This window comes from Macaca fascicularis, chromosome 12 (assembly GCF_037993035.2).
Source record: "Macaca fascicularis isolate 582-1 chromosome 12, T2T-MFA8v1.1".
Classification (NCBI taxonomy): Eukaryota; Metazoa; Chordata; class Mammalia; order Primates; family Cercopithecidae; genus Macaca; species Macaca fascicularis.
Window position 1 is genome coordinate 86,137,159 of NC_088386.1, and position 19,165 is coordinate 86,156,323.

General features: G+C 38.6%; 2 protein-coding genes across 7 annotated transcripts in view; one reads left to right on the forward strand and one right to left on the reverse strand.

The window, feature by feature from the left end:
- Positions 1 to 19,165, forward strand: part of MFSD6 (major facilitator superfamily domain containing 6) — an 88,296-nt gene that overhangs the window by 58,684 nt on the left and 10,447 nt on the right. For all 4 annotated transcript variants that reach the window (XM_074009589.1, XM_015432499.4, XM_005573760.5 and 1 more), the window contains exons 3-5: positions 3,316 to 3,413; positions 15,812 to 15,973; positions 16,928 to 17,026. In XM_074009589.1, coding sequence (XP_073865690.1) covers positions 3,316 to 3,413; positions 15,812 to 15,973; positions 16,928 to 17,026 — 359 coding nt within the window. The remainder of the gene's footprint in view (positions 1 to 3,315; positions 3,414 to 15,811; positions 15,974 to 16,927; positions 17,027 to 19,165) is intronic.
- NEMP2 (nuclear envelope integral membrane protein 2) overlaps positions 1 to 19,165 on the reverse strand; it is a 90,869-nt gene that overhangs the window by 29,220 nt on the left and 42,484 nt on the right. The gene's annotated exons all lie outside the window — the stretch shown is intronic.

Below are 19,165 nucleotides of genomic sequence, written 5' to 3' on the forward strand. Positions count from 1 at the left end.
AATGCTGTCTTTCTTTCTGCTGAGTTTTACCCTTGCTGATTTCTTGAAGCCACTGGCTTCCCCAAAATGGTTGGTGAGTAAGGAATGTGAATGCTCCTGTCTTTTGGAATACTAGGATAAAAGTTTTGTCAGAAACCAAAGAGTATTTACTTGGATACTTTAAGATGATGATGATGAATCAGTTTTTGAGTGCTTATTTTGGGCGAATCATTGTGTCGTTTTCACAACAAACCTACAGAATACATGTTTTTATCCCCACCTGATATATAAGGAAACTGAGGCTCAGAGAGATGAAGTAACCTTGACCTGGATACTTCTTATTTTGTGTTTTATTTTTTAGGGTACCTGTTTGCTCCTAAAGGACTATCAATTGTGAAAGTAGAAATGTGGGAAAGAAGTGAAGGCTATAGGAAGTTCATAGCCACTCAGCTTGTTGGTGGCAATCTGAGACCTAAGGGTCCCAGAAGTTGTGAAGCAGTCACTCTAGTAACTGAATTCCATCTGGGGAGAGGTTTGAAGGCAAAGCACAATCTACCTCCTAAACTGGATCAATTGACACTGGGTTATTTTAAGCCAGGAGTTTTGGACTATGGCCTGGATTGAATTACAGTTGTCATGGCAACCCTGATTCAGAGGTGGGCTCAAAAGATAGCTTCAGGATAGGCAATTTGTGAACACTAGGAAAGTGGATTTCCAAAATTGTTTTATAATGGGATTATATGACAGTGTTACTGGGGACAGCTTGGAATGAGTTACCACTGGTTCTCCACCCTGGTTCAGTAAGAGAACAACCTGGAGAACTTTCAAAATGCCTGGGTTTCAACCGTGGAGATCTTTATTGAGATAGGTGTGGGCCTTGGCATCGGTAATTGTAAACAGTTACTAGAGTAAATCTGATGTCTAGGCAAGGTTAAGAATTAAGGAGCTGGCTCATGCCGTAATTCCAGCATTTTGGGAGGCCGAGGTGGGCGGACCACCTGAGGTCAGGAGTTTGAGACCAACCTGGCCAACATAGTGAAACCCCGTCTCTACTAAAAATACAAAAATTAGCCGGGCGTGGTGGCACATGCCTGTAATCCCAGCTATCAGGAGGCTGAAGCCGGAGAACTGCTTGAACCTGGGAGGTAGAGGTTGCGGTGAGCTGAGATCATGCCACTGCACCCTAGTCTCGGCAACAGAGCGAGACTCTGTCTCAAAAAAAGAAAAAGAATTAAGGAGTGAGGCCAAGTCAATGGCAAGCTGTGGCCCACTGACCAAATCTGGCCTGCTGCCTGTTTTTATGTGGCCCGTGAACTAAGAATAACAGTTTCTACATTTTTAAATGGTTGAAAAAAATCACAAGAAGAATAAGATTTTGTGACACATGAAAATTATTTTATGAAATCTGCATTTCAGTGTTCATAATTCAGCTCTCGTTGGAACATGGCCATGCTCATTCATTTACATATTGCCTGTGGCTGCTTTCATGCTATAGCAGCAGAGCTGAGGAATTGTAACAGAGACCATGTAGCTTGTGAAGCCTAAACTGTTTTAATGTGTCGTCCTTTATAGAAAAATGTTTGCTGACCCGAGTTAGGCTAAAGAGAGGCCATCCACAGGGCTGGCTTAGAATTTGTAAAAGGAGGCACAGGTTTGTGTAACTTGTGTGCTCATGTAGTACATTTTGCATTTTAATTTCCTGTGGCTTTTTTTCCCCCTAGCAGAGGGAAATTGATGAATCTATAGCAAGTTTGTTCAATAAAATTTTCATTAAAGCAGATTGAAACGTACTTTTCTCCTCAAAACACGCAAGTACAAAGAACATACTGTCCATAGAACAAGATGACCCAGATTTTTTGTAATACTTCACTGAGAATCTGCTAAATCTCTCTAATATCTATTGCCTATTTCATCCTTGCCCCTCAACCTTTTCTTTTTTGTATTTTTTTCATCTTTCTTTTTCATATGTGAGATTAGTGATAGCGGGGTGTCTGAGAGCATTTCCCTTTGTTGATTCAGTGTTGGGAAAAAGGGAACAGTGTTCATAGGAATGATTTTTTTTTTTTTTTTTTTTGAGACAGGGTCTTGCTCTGTTTCCCAGGCTGGAGTGCAGTGGTGGGATTATGGCTCAGGGCAGCCTAGACCTCCCAGGCTCAAGCGATCCTACCTCAGCCTCCCAAGTAGCTGGGACTATAGGTGTGCGCCACCAAGCCTGGCTATTTTTTTTTTCTTGGTAGAGACAGGGTCTCACTATGTTGCCCAGGCTGGTCTTGAACTCTTGGACGCAAGTGATCCTCCTGCCTCAGCCTCCCTGGGTGCTCAGATTACAGGCATGAGCCAACACACTCAGTCAGGGATGATTTTAACATAAAAAGCAAGATTAGGAAAATACCACTGATTGTCATGTTGGCTTATTTCTTTTACCTTTTACTTTTCATCAAATTGGATTCAGAGAACAGAGCATTAAGGTTAGGAAAATTAACAGAAAATAGAAAACAAGGGAGAAAGATAAATCCCTACCATTAGGGTGTGTTTTTGTGCAGAGAAGTAGCCACTCTTTCCTTCCAAACCAGCCCATCCAGTTCAGAATGAGAGATTGAAACCTTGTGCTTGGGTGCAGCACTTTCGGCCTTTGCTTATTTTATTTCTACTTATACTTTTGGTAGTGGTAATGGTGGGGGTGGGAGAATGCAAGAGGTTGGTGTATATTTATTAGTTTTGTAAACATACGATACCACGGATTTTTTAAAAGATGAACATGTATCCATTGAACTGATAGGAGAAACTATTTGATTTCCAAATAGTTGATAGTATTGAATGAATGATCGTTTTCAATGACCTTGAGAGTCTCCCTGTGAAACTGCTTGGTGTCTTGGGTACTGTGAGCAAGGCCACATTCATGTTTACATATTCTCATTTTTATCCTTCCTTCCCCCATTGTAGTGAAGTGGCTACAATCCCAGGCATATTTCTTCTACAGCCACCTGGAAGGAAGCCAGTAATGTCATTACAGATGGCAGTGTGCCTGGACTATCTTAAAAAAGCATCATCTCTGCTACAAATTAAGTTTCAGGAAGGGTGATGTTCGCTTTTATATTAACAAACATTTTGAAAAGGCTGAGGGCAGATATGTTAGAAGCAATCTTCTTCCTAAATTCATGCTTAAATGTAATTGTCCTTCAGTTTTCCCACTCCTGAGTTTGGAGTCTGCTGGATGATGGGTGGTTTGGGGAAGGAAAAGGTAGGTAATATTTGCTCGTTTTGTATTCATATTAGATTTTATATTAGGGCCTCAGTTTATTTTCTTTTGCTTTTTTTTTTTTTTTTTCTTTTTAGGGTTCTGTACATTGGTCTGGCCTGCAATACGGCTCGCTATATTTATATTTCCTACCTGGAGAATGCCTGGACTGTTCTCCCCATGGAAGTTCTTCAAGGTAAGTTAACAGCTGGGATTGAAATTATTTCTCTACCTTCCCTGAGCTGTGGCTAAAAGCCCAGTGGCCTTCAGCATCTGATTCTATAAAGGAAGGGCAGGCCTACTGTTTCATGTGATTTTGAAGTGGTTGTTAAGGAAGAGATGACATCAGGAGGGATGGTTTCTCGGTTACCTGTGTGCTGCTCTATGTTGAGCCAAACAAAGCTGGACTTGACCCACACCCTTGTGATTAAACAACGGAAGAGGAACTCTAGAATAAACTCCTGTGCACAACTGTTAGACATGGACATCCAAGGGTGGTTTTAAAATATAAAAATATTTATCTTTTAAAGTTGTTGGTGTTTTTAGTTTTGTAGGTTAACTATACTTACTGAAAAAAGATTGTTGTCATAATTATTTTATCTCTTCAGTTATTTTTATCACATCTGGTGACTTATAACTAAAGCTTTATAGCCACACTGTTGTTTTTCCATGAACTTAAAAAAATCTCTGCTCAAATGCCCTGCCCTGAATGCTTCTCTCTGCTTCAGTGTACTGTTTCCCATCAAGACACAACTGAAAAATTTCTGGAAGGCTCTCGTCATGTAGCTGAAGAGTGCCAAAGAAATGGATTACTATTCAAAACTCATTGCCATGTTAGCTCATATAGTAATGACTACATCCTGAAAAGTCCTGATTGGCATCATGATTAAAATAAAGGTTCAGGACAAGATTGCTGGAGTTGAGTGACAGCCCAGGCTACTAAATCATTAATTGCACTAAACAGTCTGTGATTATATACAATTTTATTAGCTTTATAGATTGCCATTATCATTTTCCCTTACCCTAAGGAGACAAATACGGTACAATCAATGTAATTAATTTCTTGTCATGATGAAAGATTGAGAATTTCAATCTTTTAAGGTGAAAGATTAATAATTATACATCTAAACAGAATGTACAAAATGCCAGCTCATTCATCAAATTCCATCATAGCAATGAAAAAAGAACTTATCCTAATTGAAAGGAGATATAATTTATATTCACATTATAATTATAAAACTCAAGTGTGTATATATATATATACATAAAGTATATATATATATATATATAAACTTGAAGATGCTTTTCTCAGATTTGATGCAATGGTGTAGCTAGTGAAAGGAGATTTTGTTTACAAATATATAGAAAATGGAAACTTGGTCTTATAATAAGAAATTATTGTTTCTAATAATTAGAACTCTGGATGGGTCTTGAGGGGAGGCACACATCTCAGCTTTGTGTCATTTAAGAATAACAATGCATTAAACAGGAACTGCAGGTAAGAATGATTCAATAACAAGGTAATATATGCAACACAGTTCTTAGGATTTCCCACCTCTGGTTCCTGTTCTATCCTGACCTGGCTTAATCGCTTTGTTTATTGGTATGCTACAGTATGCAGACTCTATAAATAAAGATTTGTATACCTACAGAACAGAAACGACTATATATTGTAATAATACATACATATAACTTTTTTATCCTTTTAGTTTAAAATAGGTGGAAAAGGACAGCTTCCGTAAGTGACTCAGAAACAGAGAACAGCCATGAAATGGTTAAAGAACAACAGAATAATTTTATAAGAGGAAAAAACAAATGCTGTGTGAATTTAAAAATGCATTTTTCCTGTTAATCTATTAAAGATAAATTAAATGGTGACTAAGAGCCAGGCAGTATGGTGGGTGCTGAGAATGTAATAAAATATATACATATATTAACTCAGGCCCCAAGGTCTCACCATCTGTTCTGGAAGCCAGATGCGTAAACACATAACTATACAGCATGTTAGATGGAATCATAGAAAAATGTGCTAGGTAACAGATAAGGAGCTTAACCTAAGGACAATAATTAACTTTGTGAAGCAGGGAGTGGGAGGATGAAGAATCACATAAGCCAGACTCTGAAGGGCAAATAGGAATCCACCAGGTGGCCTAAAGGGAGTAGGCATTCCAGCATGGGGGAAGAACTGTGTGCGAAGACACAGAAGAGGACAGAGTGGCCTCTTCAGGGAGCATAAGTGGTGTTCCAGGGCTAGGGCTTGAAGCGTTTATCATCTCAAGCTGCCAACGCAGGACGTGTTTTATAATACTTGTATGCACCTCAGGGGTATTATCCCAGGATTTAGGGAGCTGGCCATGCTCTGAATCTAAACAGGAATTCTGCTTCCTAGGGCAGGCTACGATACATACTTCTGTGTTTCATTTTATTCTCCCCTATGCCAGTAGAAACCTAGTTACTGATCTGAAGCCAGCGAAGAGGATCTGTAAATACAGCCTTCTAGTCCAACAGAGGCCTCTGTGACCAGTTTCCACAGAGCTCTTTGTTTCTAATGCTGGAGGAGATGGTTTCATTCCCTGGCAGAAGTGAGTGCTGAGTATTTTGACTGTACAACAAAATCAAAATCACTTGCCTTTGTTTGACCCATGCCCACCCCATGGAAAACAGTGGATTATTCATGTGGAATAAATCCTGCATCACAGGAATACATTTCTGACTGAAGAGGTTTGTTTTGCTAGTTTGGATTCGTCTGCCTTTACAAGGCTTGTCCAAATGGCTTTCAAGTCCCTGTGCTTAAAGGAGACTCTATTTAGGATGCAGTAAGGCAGGACATGATTACAACAAAACATTGAATGATTTCATTATAGGACAAGCCCACTGTCACAATCTATAGCCCTTAATTCCTTGACTAGAAATGATACCTGTTAATTGCCAGAGACCTGGTCTGGGGAAGGGGAAGGCTGGGGAATGGGATGTTGTCTGTCATCATTGGGCATCTTGACTCTGAAAAATCAGCACTTCTGTTTTTTGGTTCCCAGCCAGAACCATACAAGAGGGTCTTCCTTAAATAATAATAATAAGAAGAAGCAAAGTCTGTCTCTTTATCCTACCACCCTTGCTTTATCCCCAAAACACCATGAGAATTAGTACTATCTAGTGGGTAGCTGAAAGGGAGGAGACAAAAGATGTGCCTCATTCTATAGCCCCCACTACCCAGCCCTTCCTCTTTGGGGTTGCATGTAACTGCTGGTGGAGGATTCCTTGTTATCTTCAGTCTTGGAGTTTCTTGATTGTCCTCTCAGGCCATGTTGGTAATAATTAGCAGATGGGTTTGTGAAGAAACAAATTTCCTCTTCCCCAGGCCTATAGGAAGGAGGCTATTCAGGCCTTTATTTGGGGATCAAGGTAAGGACAGTATCCAGCAGGATGCTGTTTGGAATTGTGAGGTTATTTCTTTCCCATGATCTTTCTCATGTTCAGTAAATATTCTTTTGCAGCCATATCTTTTTAGCAATTCAGCTACCATTTGCAGCAAACATGTTATTCAGTAGGCAACCGGTAATACCATATAAAGAAGCAGAAACCATATTTCCTCCCTATAAGAAATTTGCAGTGTATTTAAAAAAGAGACAGTGAGTCTAAGTGCTTAAAAGCATTGCTGGATGATGGTGGTGGTGAATAGTTTATATTTATTTCTCAAGATCTCATTTTAAAAACCCATAGGAATTTTCTCCTTTTATTTTGTACAAAGAACAATTAAACATTCATGATTTTGATCAAGAATATAAATATTTGATTAAAATAAAGCCCAAACTTGTTATTCTCCTTCCTGTATGGGTATTGGTTGCAAATCCTTGCAAAACTCAGAGATGAGTGTTAGTGTTAGTTCTGAGCAAGAATCAGAATTACCCTTGCTATTAAAATGTATTTGAGGAGAGTAAAGCTCTCCTAGGGGCTGCTATAACTGAAGAGGTCCTTTTGAGTGACTTGAATTAATGACTCCAGCACTGAGGAGTGAAAACGAGGTCTGGGTCAGCTCTCTCTCTGTAGGATGCTCTATCAGTGGGAGCTGGGTTAAGATTTTGATGAAAGATGGTTTTTTAATGTCATCAGGGGGACTTGAGCTGACATTTATAAAGCGTTATTCTGTTTGTCTTATTTAGCATGCTTATTCAGCCAAATAAGAACCATGCTTTCAGCATGGGCTGAAACCCTGTCTCTACAAAATATTTAAAAATCAGCTGGGCATGGTGGTGTGCACCTGTGGTTCCGGCTACTGGGGAGGCTCAGGTGGAAGGATTGCCTGAGCCCAAAAGGTTGAAGCTGCAGTGACCTGTGATTGCAGCACTGCATTCCACCCTGGGCAACACAGTGAGACCCTGTCTCAAAACAACAACAAACAAAGCACATTTTCCTCCTTTTATGCTCTGGAAGAGCATGGGGAAGAAATACCAGTTTTATTTTCTAACTTAGTTTAAACCCTTGAACATAAAGACCATGCTTATACTTTTTCAGTTCTCCAAAGAGATGTACGTATAGGAAGACACACTATTAATGCTTGTTGTTTAATTCATTTTTCAGCCCCCTGTGTCATGTACTACAGTTAGTAGTTTATAATTTTTAAATCTTTTGAATTATATAAGAAATTCTGTCTCAAAAACTTATAAATATCTGAAGAAAATTTGAAAATTAAATTTAAAGCTGAACCTTCAGTATGATAGCTCTTCCTAGGATGACATCTTGCCATCCATAACACATCTGTAAAAACATCCATGTATTTTAATTAGTACTTATACCCTCATCTCACTCTATAGGTTAGCTGAGGCAGACTATCAAAATATGCAATAATCCGGAAACCATAAAGTGCTAAGGCTTGAATTAGACTATCTGGATTTGAATTCTAGCTCCCCTACCTATAGGCTTTGTGTCTTTGGGCAAAATGCTTAATCTCTCTGAGCCACAGACTCTTGAGTTACAGGAGAGGTTGACATGAGTATTAAATACGCTTATCCATGCAAAGTATTTAGCACAGTACCTGACCCACAGTTAGCTTCTGATAAATGTTAGAAAGCACTCAATAACAAAAAAGTAAAATAAATTATAAATATAGATCAGGATCAGAGAAAATATCATTTAGAAGATTATATTCTAAGGAGTTAAACTGCAATTATGCATTAAATCCTAACCATGAATTAAGCTGAAGCCTAATGACCAAAGTGTAAGGGAAACATGACTCGTCAGTGCACACTGTTAATAAAGTTATCTTTGGGGAAGGTAAGTGAAATTTTTATTGGCTGATAGAAAAGCAGTTCTCATGTGTGGCTTCAGGTGGGAAAACACTGGGCGTGTAGTATAATGTTGCCAAGTCCTAACATTAAACTCCCTCGGTTTTGGGTGGTAGCCTCCTAAAACCTGCTTAAAGGTATGCCAAAGGCATAATGCCAGCACGTAAAATTCACAAGGGCCCCCAGAACATTGTTGCATCAGTTATAGACTTTTTTTTTTAAGTAACTCATGTATTTTTTTAAGTTTGCAAGCTAGAGCTTATAGAAGAGATCTATCTTATTTCCTCTGTCCACTTTTACTTATATATGGGATTTGGAAGTTTTCTCCAACCCTACCCAGGGTACCTTTTATCCATAAATGCTTTCTTTGTCATATCCCAGCATGCAGACCACTGCCTACCCTGTTTCAGTTCAATGTCCTTTTGTTCAGCTGCTGTTACATGTCAGCCCTCTGCTGGGTGCTGGATATGTCTGTTCTCAAGGAGCTTAGTCTGCTTCCCCTTTAGATAAATCCTGCCCCCTTTCACCTGCAAGACTATAAGCTCCTTGGTGGCTAGGGACATTATTTTGCATATTGTCAAATATTCAAAGCCTAGCAGGGTATCTGGCACATAATACAGATGCTCAGTAAATACTGTTGAATGCATAAAGGGGATTCTTACAGTCCTGTACATCGATAGGTGTGGGAATGTTGGCTTTTAACACAAATTGTTGCATGTCTTATATAAAGTCTCTTTCGTGCAGCACACAGAAGATCCATGCTGCTGCTGCTGCTGCTGCTGCTGCTGCTGCTAAGTCCATTGCTCTTTGTAGGATCCTCTGCCATTTGCTAAGTCCATTGCTCTTTGTAGGATCCTCTGCCATTTGCTAAGTCCATTGCTCTTTGTAGGATCCTCTGCCATTTGTGGAAGGTCCATTGCTGATAGTAGCCCTAACTCTGACAGAGAGACTGGCTTGCTATTCACCATCTCTGTTTCCTTTTCTTTGTGGACATGCAGCTAGACTCTATTTCCCAGCCTCCCTTGCAGTTAGGTATGACCATGTGGTTAATTCTGGCCAGCAGAATAAAAGCAGAAATGATAGGAGGAAAGGATAGCACATGGGAAATTGTATGGGTCAGGTTTAGAAGTGTGTCACTCCCTCCTCTGTCGGCTGGATATTGATACCTAGGGTAAGCAGGCATTGCAGATGGCAGATTCTCTGCAACCTGGATCCCTGAGTGACTATGGAGCAGAGCTGCTACTACTCCTGTCTCCTGTTCATTGAACTTTGTGTGAGCAAGAAAAGAAAAACATTTAATGTGTGAAACCACTAAGATTTCCAATATAGACTTTTTCTTTTATTGCCTGCCCAATGGAGGCCTTTCCTTAGGAAGAATAGTCTCTTACTGATTTTCACCAAGTTGATCTTTCAGAAGCTTTTTTTTTTAAATCCCAGAACCAATTGCAATGCATACTTTGGTCTATTCGTGGAAAAGGTTTGTTACAACTGATTTCTGTGTGCCAGTGCTAAAGGGATAGTTATGTTTTGTTCAGTAAGCTTACGTCAGTGGCAGAAGCAAGAAAAAAAAAAAAATCCTAGTTCCCTAGTACTGTGTCAATTCTCACTCCTCCCAGCCACTATAATGTGATTTCCCCAAGCCAAGCAACATTTTACAAAGAGCAGCTGTCTCCTTAAGAAGAAAGGACTTTTTTCCTGCTCATACATGCTATTTATTTCAGTAGAGCATTCTTGTGGGCCAAGACTGAACAATTTTGAAACGCGTGTTGTAGAATCAATACCAGTGTTGAGTGTTATAAGGTAAAGAGTTATTTGGGACATTTAAAAAACAATAAATGATATGTCAGCTCTTCAGAAAGGGTGAAGAAGAGTTATTAAGAATATCATCTTTTAAACTGGTAGCTTGTGGGCCATGTTTGATATTAACAACAAAATCTCTCAAAGTATTCAGTTACATTTACTATAGAATACTTCTAATAATTGTTCTGAGAACATATAGTATAATATTTAAGCACCCAGGCTCTGAACTTAGACACCTTGGGTTCAAATCCTATTCAACAACTCTGTTGTCTGTGTGACTCTGGACAAGGCATCTAATATCTCTGTGTCTTGGTTTCCTTTATGGAAAATGAAGAAAAAAATAGTACTGTACCCATTGGAGGAATAGATTCAATATCTGTGTAAAACAGCACAATTCCTTGTAGAGTAAGCTGACGTGATAATATTAACGAAAACAGAGCCGGGCACAGTGGCTCACACCTGTAATCCCAGCACTTTGGGAGGCTGAGGCAGGCAGTTCACGAGGTCAAGAGATCGCCAACATGGTGAAACCCTGTCTCTACTAAGGGTACAAAAATTAGCTGGGCGTGGCGGCACACACCTGTAGTCCCAGCTACTCGGGAGGCTGAGGCAGGAGAATCACTTGAACACGGGAGGCAGAGGATGCAGTGAGCCGAGATCATGCCATTGCACTCCAGCCTGGGCAACAAGAGTGAAACTCCGTCTCAAAAAAAAAAAAAAAAAAAAATTAATGAAAACAATGAATGTAACTCCTAATTATTTTTAATGATTCTAGGTTATTCAAATGTAATGCATCTCAAAGAAAAGTCTTGGCAGTAAGTAGGTAGTGTGGATATATCTCTTGATTTTCATTGTGCCTCAAAGCCAATCCTGGGGGATTCCAGTAAAGGTAAGAAAGGACTTAAAAACTAAGTTTGTGTGGACTACTTGGTCTCTGAGAGTCATTCATTCTCAATAAATATATTTAAGCACCTGTTATGTGAGTTGGTATTGGATTGCCACTGAAGGCTCACTGGTTTTATGACAAGTAGCCATGGAAGGGTTAACACATATTGCAGGGAGAGTCAGCTCCTGTGCCCTTGTTACTGTTGTCAGTCAAAATAGCTTTTATTTTGACTGTTTGATCTACCACCTCAGTTATCTCATACTTAAAAAGGTTTAAAAATTTGTAACTCTAGTGTAAACACATTTACCCATGCCACTGAGTAAATGTGCTTATTTCATCACCTAAAGAATAATCATTTACTGCTTTTTCACAGTTCTCTAATAACTAAGAAAGTAGAAGCATTTTTATTTTCCTAGTTTATAATATCTTTCATCCGCTCTACTTTATAGGAATGTTGTTTTTGGTAGCACAATTCCTAAGACTTCCTAAATCTTGTCTTACAAATATGGGAAATTGTGGAGGGTTTTCAAGTTTCTAAGTTGCTTTTTTTTGTTGTTATTTTAAAACTAGAGAATCAGAATACAACTGTCATAAAAACATTGGCAAGAGTTTCAGATTATTAAGATTAGTAGGAAGTTGCATGTTCCAGTTTATGAACAAGAACTGCAACTCCACAACTGTCTTTTGTATACACAGATGATGTTCTAATTCAGTCCCTTCTTATGGATTGCTAAGTTTTGCTGGTTTCCTATCTAAGAAATGAAATGAATTTAATTGGTTCTTCCACTTATACGATATCTTAAAGTAAGTTATTTTAGGGAAATCAGTTTTAATCCTATATCCTCCCTGGAAAATGTCAGAGCATACAAGCAGAGTGGCTTTCATTCTTCTGCTTTTAGTATCAGAAATTTTGTTTTTGTGCTTTACTATTTTTTCCTTCAGTTAATGCCCTGAGTTAATTTAAAGAATGTAATTCCCAATTAATCTGTCTCAAAAGCAATATAGAAACTAGAAGTCTAACTGTAGAAAATCTTTTACAACTACCACTTAATACTAGTCAGTAAATTCTAAGAATAGTTTAAAAGCATCCTGACTTAAGTCATCCCACTGGAAAATGATTTAATTATCTTAGAACACTCAAAGTTTTAGAAAATGATTAGAATTTCTGAGAGAGGGGAAAAAAGAGACAAACCCTACTGTTGGAAGAGTTTGTGTGTGCCCAAGCCTTCACACTTAAAAGAATAACTGCTAGAATTGTTTTTTTTTTTAATCTAGAATTATACTAAATATATTTTAATGTTTTGGTTGCTTGTAAATCCTGCAATTGATTGCTTAGACATACACATAACAATAGGTTTGGCATCAGCATTGAAGTTAACCTACTACCATTTGATGTGGTTTCAGGTCTTCAGTAATTCATCTTTAAGAAGTGATTTCCAAATCTATGTTGGATTTTGCTATTGAATCTAATTAATTTTGAATAAATTAATTTTATTTCTTGGAATATTTTTGAGTTTTTCCTCTAGTGTGGTTAATGAAAAAAAATCTGCATATCTGAAAAGAAATGGACTTAGAATCATCTTTAATAATAGAAATGACAATACTTAAAATTATTCCCATTGTGTACTATGGTGTAAATACTCATAATTAAGACTATCCAGGCATTATTCAATTTTGAGAAAGCTGGCATTATCTAGGGTATTGCAATTTTTTTGCCGGATAAAGCAAACACATTATTTGACTTTTTAGGAAATTAATTGTGTATGCTACTGCTAATCATCTAGTCCATCTTAGTAGTTAAAAAAAAAAAACCTGGTTAAAATGATGACTGAAACATATATAAAACCTAAGAAAGTTATTTTAATGTTTCTCAGTCAACTGTGAGGCATACAATCTAATGTGCCCAGTAAAAACAGTGTTTATTCCATTATGGACCGACTTAAGTAGTATCATCCCTGATAATTTTTTTATTGTATGCCGGACATTGTGAATGGTACCTGGTTGGGTGTTGGCTATTTCTGTCTTCCTATAAATGTTCTCGAGCTTTGTTCTGGGACACAGCTAAGTTACTTGGAAATAGTGTGATCCTTTTGGGTCTTGCTTTTAAGATTACGTAGATGAGACAAGAGCAGTGTTTAGTCTAGGGCTAATTATTTCATAATACTAACAAAAGACTTTGTTCAGACTACTCTACCAGTCCTAGGAATCATGAGTTGTTCCAGTTTGGCTGGTGGAAAGAAGAGTTCCCCGCCTTGTGTGGGTTCTGGGTATTGTTCTCTGAAATGGTTTTGGGTAGTTCTTTCCCTCACTCTGGCTAGCGTCTGCACATATTTTGCTGATCGGTACTCTGCTGAATACATTAGGGGAGCCCTCTGTAGATCTCTGGAGTTTTCTCCCTATGATGCTGTCTCCTCTCTGGCATTCTGCCCTGGAACTCTAGCCACCTTGGCTCCCTAGACTCTTGGCTATAGTCTTCAACTTGGCAGTTCTCTTTTTTGCCCTGCAGATTTCAGACTCTCATCAGTCAGTAAACTAAAGCTTTTCATTTGCTTCCCATCTCTCAGGGATCACTGTCCTTGTTGCTGATGTCCCTTGGGAACCACTGCCTCATATATTTTGTCCAGTTTTTTAGTTACTTGAGGAAGGAGAATAAATTTAGTCCCTGTTATTCCATTCTGGTCAGAGGCAGACTACTGTCAGATCAAATTTTAAAAGAATTTTGATCTTTTAGTTTAATTTTCCAAAATATGAGTTAAGAGTCTCTTATGATATTATCTCCAAATGAGACGATTTCTCAGGGAATAATCTAGATGGAACCAGATGATTTCTTAATCCCATCTAGCTATAAAACCTGTTGTGACAATATCTGGTTTTTACATTTAAAGCAGTGTCTTAACGAAGATTTTAATTCATACAATGCAGTTACTGCATAATAATGACCATTTCTCCACCTGTTATCTCCATCTTCCTGTCATTCCAGTAAATGGTGAAGATATAAAACTGGTAATGGGACATGGTAAACTGTTTCTGCACTCATTTTTTTTTTTTTTTTTATTGAACTATATACTAAAAAGCATGGCTGGGTGCAGTGGCTCACTAATCCCAGCACTTTGAGAGGCTGAGGCGGGCAGATCATGAGGTCAAGAGATCGAGACCAAACTGGCCAACGTGGTGAAACCCTGTCTCTACTAAAAATACAAAAATTAGCTGGGCATGATGGTGGGCACTTATAGTCCCAGCTACTTGGGAGGCTGAGGCAGGAGGATCACTTGAAACCAGGAAGCAGAGGTTGCAGAGAGCTGAGATTGCACCACTGCACTCTAGCCTGGTGACAGAGCAATACTCCGTCTCAAACAAAACAAAACAAAATATAAAAATTGTTATATCCTTTGAATCATTAACCCCACTTGTTTGGAATTATAGCCAATGTAAATAATCCAAGGTATATAAAAAGCAATGTTAATCATGATGCTAATTATAATGGAGAAAAGTAGAAATAATCCTAATGTCAAAGTAGGTGCCCTAGATGGGATGAATGCCCAGAATATATGAAGAGCTCCTACAACTCAGTAACAAAAACCAACCCAACTAAAAAGTAGACAAAGGACTTGAATAAACATTTCTTCAAAGAAGATACAGATAGCCGATAAACACCTAAAAGGTGCTCGAAATCACTAGCTATTAGGGGAAAGCAAATTGACAACTGAGAAATTGCTTCACATTCATTATGATTGCTATTTAAAATATATATATATATATGTGTGTGTGTGTGTTCTGGCAAGGAGGTGGAGAAATTGGATCTCTCATACATTTCAGGTGGGAATTAAAAATGGTACAGCTACTGTGGAGAAAAGGTAGTTCCTCAAAGTGTTAAACATATAGTGACCATATCACCCAACAATTGCATTTCTAGTTACATACTCAAAAGAATTTTTTTTGAAACAGAATCTTGCTCTGTTGCCAGGCTGGAGGGCAGTGGCATGATCTTGACTCACTGCAACCTCTGCCTCCTGGGTTCAAGCAATTCCACTGCCTCAGCCTCCTGACTAGCTGGGACTACAGGTAGAGACGGGGTTTCACCATGTTGGCCAGGATGGTCTCGATCTCCTGATCCGCCCACCTCAGCCTCCCAAAGTGCTGGGATTAAAGGTGTGAGCCACTGCACCCAGCCACTCAAAAGAATTTAAATCAAGGACTCAGATACTTGCATACCAGGTTGATAGCAGCATTATTCACAGTAGCAGAAGGAAACAATCCAAATGTCTATCCATAGATGAAAAGATGAACAAAATGAATGGGAGTCACATTCATGAGACAGAAAGTAGAATGGTGGTTGTCAGGGGATGGGACAGGGGGCGAGTGTAAGTTATGGTTTAATGGGCACAGAATTTTTGTTTGTGGTAGTGAAAAAGTTCTGGAGATGGATGATGGTGACAGCTGTACTTGTGAGTATACTCAGTGCCACTGAACCGTACATTTAAAAATGTAAAAATGGTAAATTTTTAATGTATATTTTGCCATGACAAATCTTAAAAATAGGTGCCTAGTTAAATAATTCACATTTCAAAACAGAGTAGCCTAAGAAATGCTAACCAACCAATCCGTCCTGCTCTTCTTCCTCTCCAGGAGTGACACACGCAGCCATCTGGGCAGCATGCATTTCTTACCTCAGTGCAGCTGTTCCCCCTGAGCTGAGGACATCTGCTCAGGGCATCCTGCAGGGCCTTCACCTGGGTTTGGGAAGAGGCTGTGGTGCCATGATTGGAGGCGTGTTAGTCAATTATTTTGGTAAGAATGGCTTTCTCCTGTTTTTTTTCCTTTCTATAATTAAAACATAATTTTTTTCCAGCAATACCTCAATAAACAATCCAATTATTACTGAAGATTGCGCAAAGCTAAATTCCAGTATTCATAATCTCTTTCTAGATTTCAAGGTAGTCATAATTGTAAAGCAGCATGCTTACGTTGTTAAGCTGATTTGAGCCAGCCTGTAACTGTGCACACTCCTCTGACAATCAGCTTAATGAGATGCTACAGAGATCCCTCAAAGGAGCCAAACAAATGAATTAGCATGAGTGCTTTTAGTCTAAAATAAGGTACCTTAAACCTGCTGATAATAATCCTAAAGGAAATAAAAGTCATCATTGTTACTCCATTAGGGGATTGTGAACCAGAAGAATCTAACCATATGCTGGCTTTGGTAATGCTACTACATTTATGATAATAAAATCTGTCTGTCTTGTCATATCTTTCTTATTAGAAACATAGGAGCTGAAATAGGAATGAGATTATTCTGCTCCAGGAATCTTAACTGCTCAGTCATCTATTAATATATAAGGTGGGCCCCAGGAAATGTGTGCATTTATAGCATTATTTGAGCACTGCTGTTCCAACTACAGATTAATAGCGCTGTTAGTTAATAATTGGGTAAATGGTCTTTTCATATGAAGAGGAGAGCACCATTGAATTGTATGAGTCATGGTGAAAGGCACTGAGAAATAATCCTATATAAATGCAGTTTTATAATCGATCGATGGCAGATCCAGTGTCAGCCCTGGGTCTCTTGACATGTACCCAGCCCTGTGTTTTTCCATTATGTGGAGCTAATAGCCAAACCCTTTTCTCTGGTTTGTCCCAAGCTGTGCTTCCTTTGCTTTGATCTTTAGAAAATTGACAGTTTTAGATGAGCGCTATCTGCATTTCTTGGAATTACTCTATAGAGAGTGCTGTTTGTTTTTATAGGGGCTGCTGCAACCTTCCGAGGAATCGGCATGGCCTGCTTGGTGATCCTACTGCTCTTTGCCCTGATCCAGTGGCTGGCAGTGCCAGATGAGGAAGAAGGTAATTATTTCCATTCTTTCTTAATATTCCTAACAGTTCAGGCCATGGGAAATCAACACATGCCCCCAGAGAAGCCTAGAAGTGGTACAGAATGTACAACAGGCCTACTTGGCTCGATTTTCTGAGTGGCGTATCAATGAATTCATGTGGACCTTTGTTAAAGAGATCCACCTACTACATAGAAAAAGTATTGTTTTAAGTAGCTTGGGGTTTTCTTGTTTTTTGTTTGTTTTCTTTTATAGTGCAAGGTCCTAGGGAAGTATTAGTTTTCAGTTTCTCTGGTATTCTAAAGGTATTTCAAATGTAAGTCAAATACATATAAGGCTATACGGTCATTTTGTTACTAGGGATAGGGAGTGAATGGTAATATTCTCTATGCCTTACCTTCATTTGTTTTTTTTAAAAAAAAAAAAAAGTCAAGACCTGAAATCTGAATGTTTCTCTGAACCAGGGATGGCCTTTATTAAGATTGTTCTACAAAAAGGAGGTTATATCAAATATTAATGTGTAGATGAGAATGAGCTGACTGAACTTTTTATGAAAAAGGTCAACCAGGAGGATGAAAATATTCTTGCTTAGCTTTTTCGCCCCAGAACAGGGCTCATCTTCTTTGGGTGTCCTATCCTTTGGGAGCATTAGCCTCAGGCCCTGAAATGCTTCTGTGAAGAGAAAAACTTGCTTGTTACAGAAGCTTCAGAGACAGATTTTAATCTCAATGAGTTACTTAGAAAGACCAATACTTTTTTTTCTTTCTTTTGTTCTTTTATAATCCTAAGTGGATTCTCTCTGTTACACAGCCTCAGTCCATGCCTCCTGTAAAAGACCAATAAAAATAGCTATCATGGCTCTCCCAAAGTTATAAGATGTAGTTAAAGTTGTATTTTGAGAAAAATTTATGGACTTGAATATCTTCGCTATTAATCACAAAAAAATTAAAATCATTAAACATTCAATGTAAGAAACATAAAAATAAGCAATCAAATTTTAACTCATCTTTGATTAGTGAGAATATGGTACTGGGTTAGTTTTTAAAACAATTGTGTTCTGGAGAGAGTGTTATCAGGAAAATGGCGGATAGGAGGCAGGACTAGGTTGCAGCTCCCACTCAGATGGACAGAGTAACATGTGGGGACTTGCATCATGCTTTTGCTCCAGAACTACTGCAGGAATATACCAGGAAAGCTGAGAGAATACACAGACCCTCTGGAGGAAGCAGATTGTTCCTGCAGGACCTGGGAGACAGGCCAAATATTGGGTTGGTATCCAGTTGAGGGACCTGAATGAAGATGGTTCACATCACAGGACTCTATGCAGACAGCCCCAGTACCAGCCCGGAGCCTGGTAGCCCTGTTGGGTGGCTAGATCCAGAAGAGAAATGACAGTCACTACAGCCTGACTGTCAGGAAGCTACATCCCTCAGAAAATGGGGAGAGTACTACATCAAAGGAACACCCTGTGGGAAAAAAGAATCTGAACAGCAGCCTTCAGTGCCAGCTCTTCCCTCTGCCATAGCCTACGGGAAGGAACCAGAAAAACAATTCTGGTAATAATGACAAAACAAGGTTCTTAATCTCACCAAAATCACACTAGCTCACCAGCAATAGATCCAAACCAAGAAGAAATCCCTGATTTCCCTGAAAAAGAATTCAGAAGATCCATTATTAAGCTAATCAAGGAGGCATCAGAGAAAGGTGAAGTCCAATTTAAGGAAATTGAAAAAAAATGATACAAGAAATGAGGGGAGAAATCTTCAGTGAGATAGCATAAATAAAAAACAATTACAACTTCAAGAAATAAAGGACAGACTTAGAGAAATGCAAAATGTTCTGGAAAGTCTCAGCAATAGAATTGAAGAAGCAGAATAAAGAACTTCAGAGCTCAAAGACAAGGTTTTTGAATTCACTCAATCCAACAAAGACAAAGAAAAATTTTTTAAATAAACAAACCTAAGAATAATTGGAGTTACTGAAGAGGAAGAGAAATCTGAAAGTTTGGAAAACCCATTTGGGGGAATAATCAAGGAAAACTTGCTAGAAACCTAGACATCCAAATACAAGAATCCCAAAGAACACCTTGGAAATTCAGCACAAAGAGATCATCACCTAGGCACATTGTCATTAGTTTATCTAAAGTCAAGAG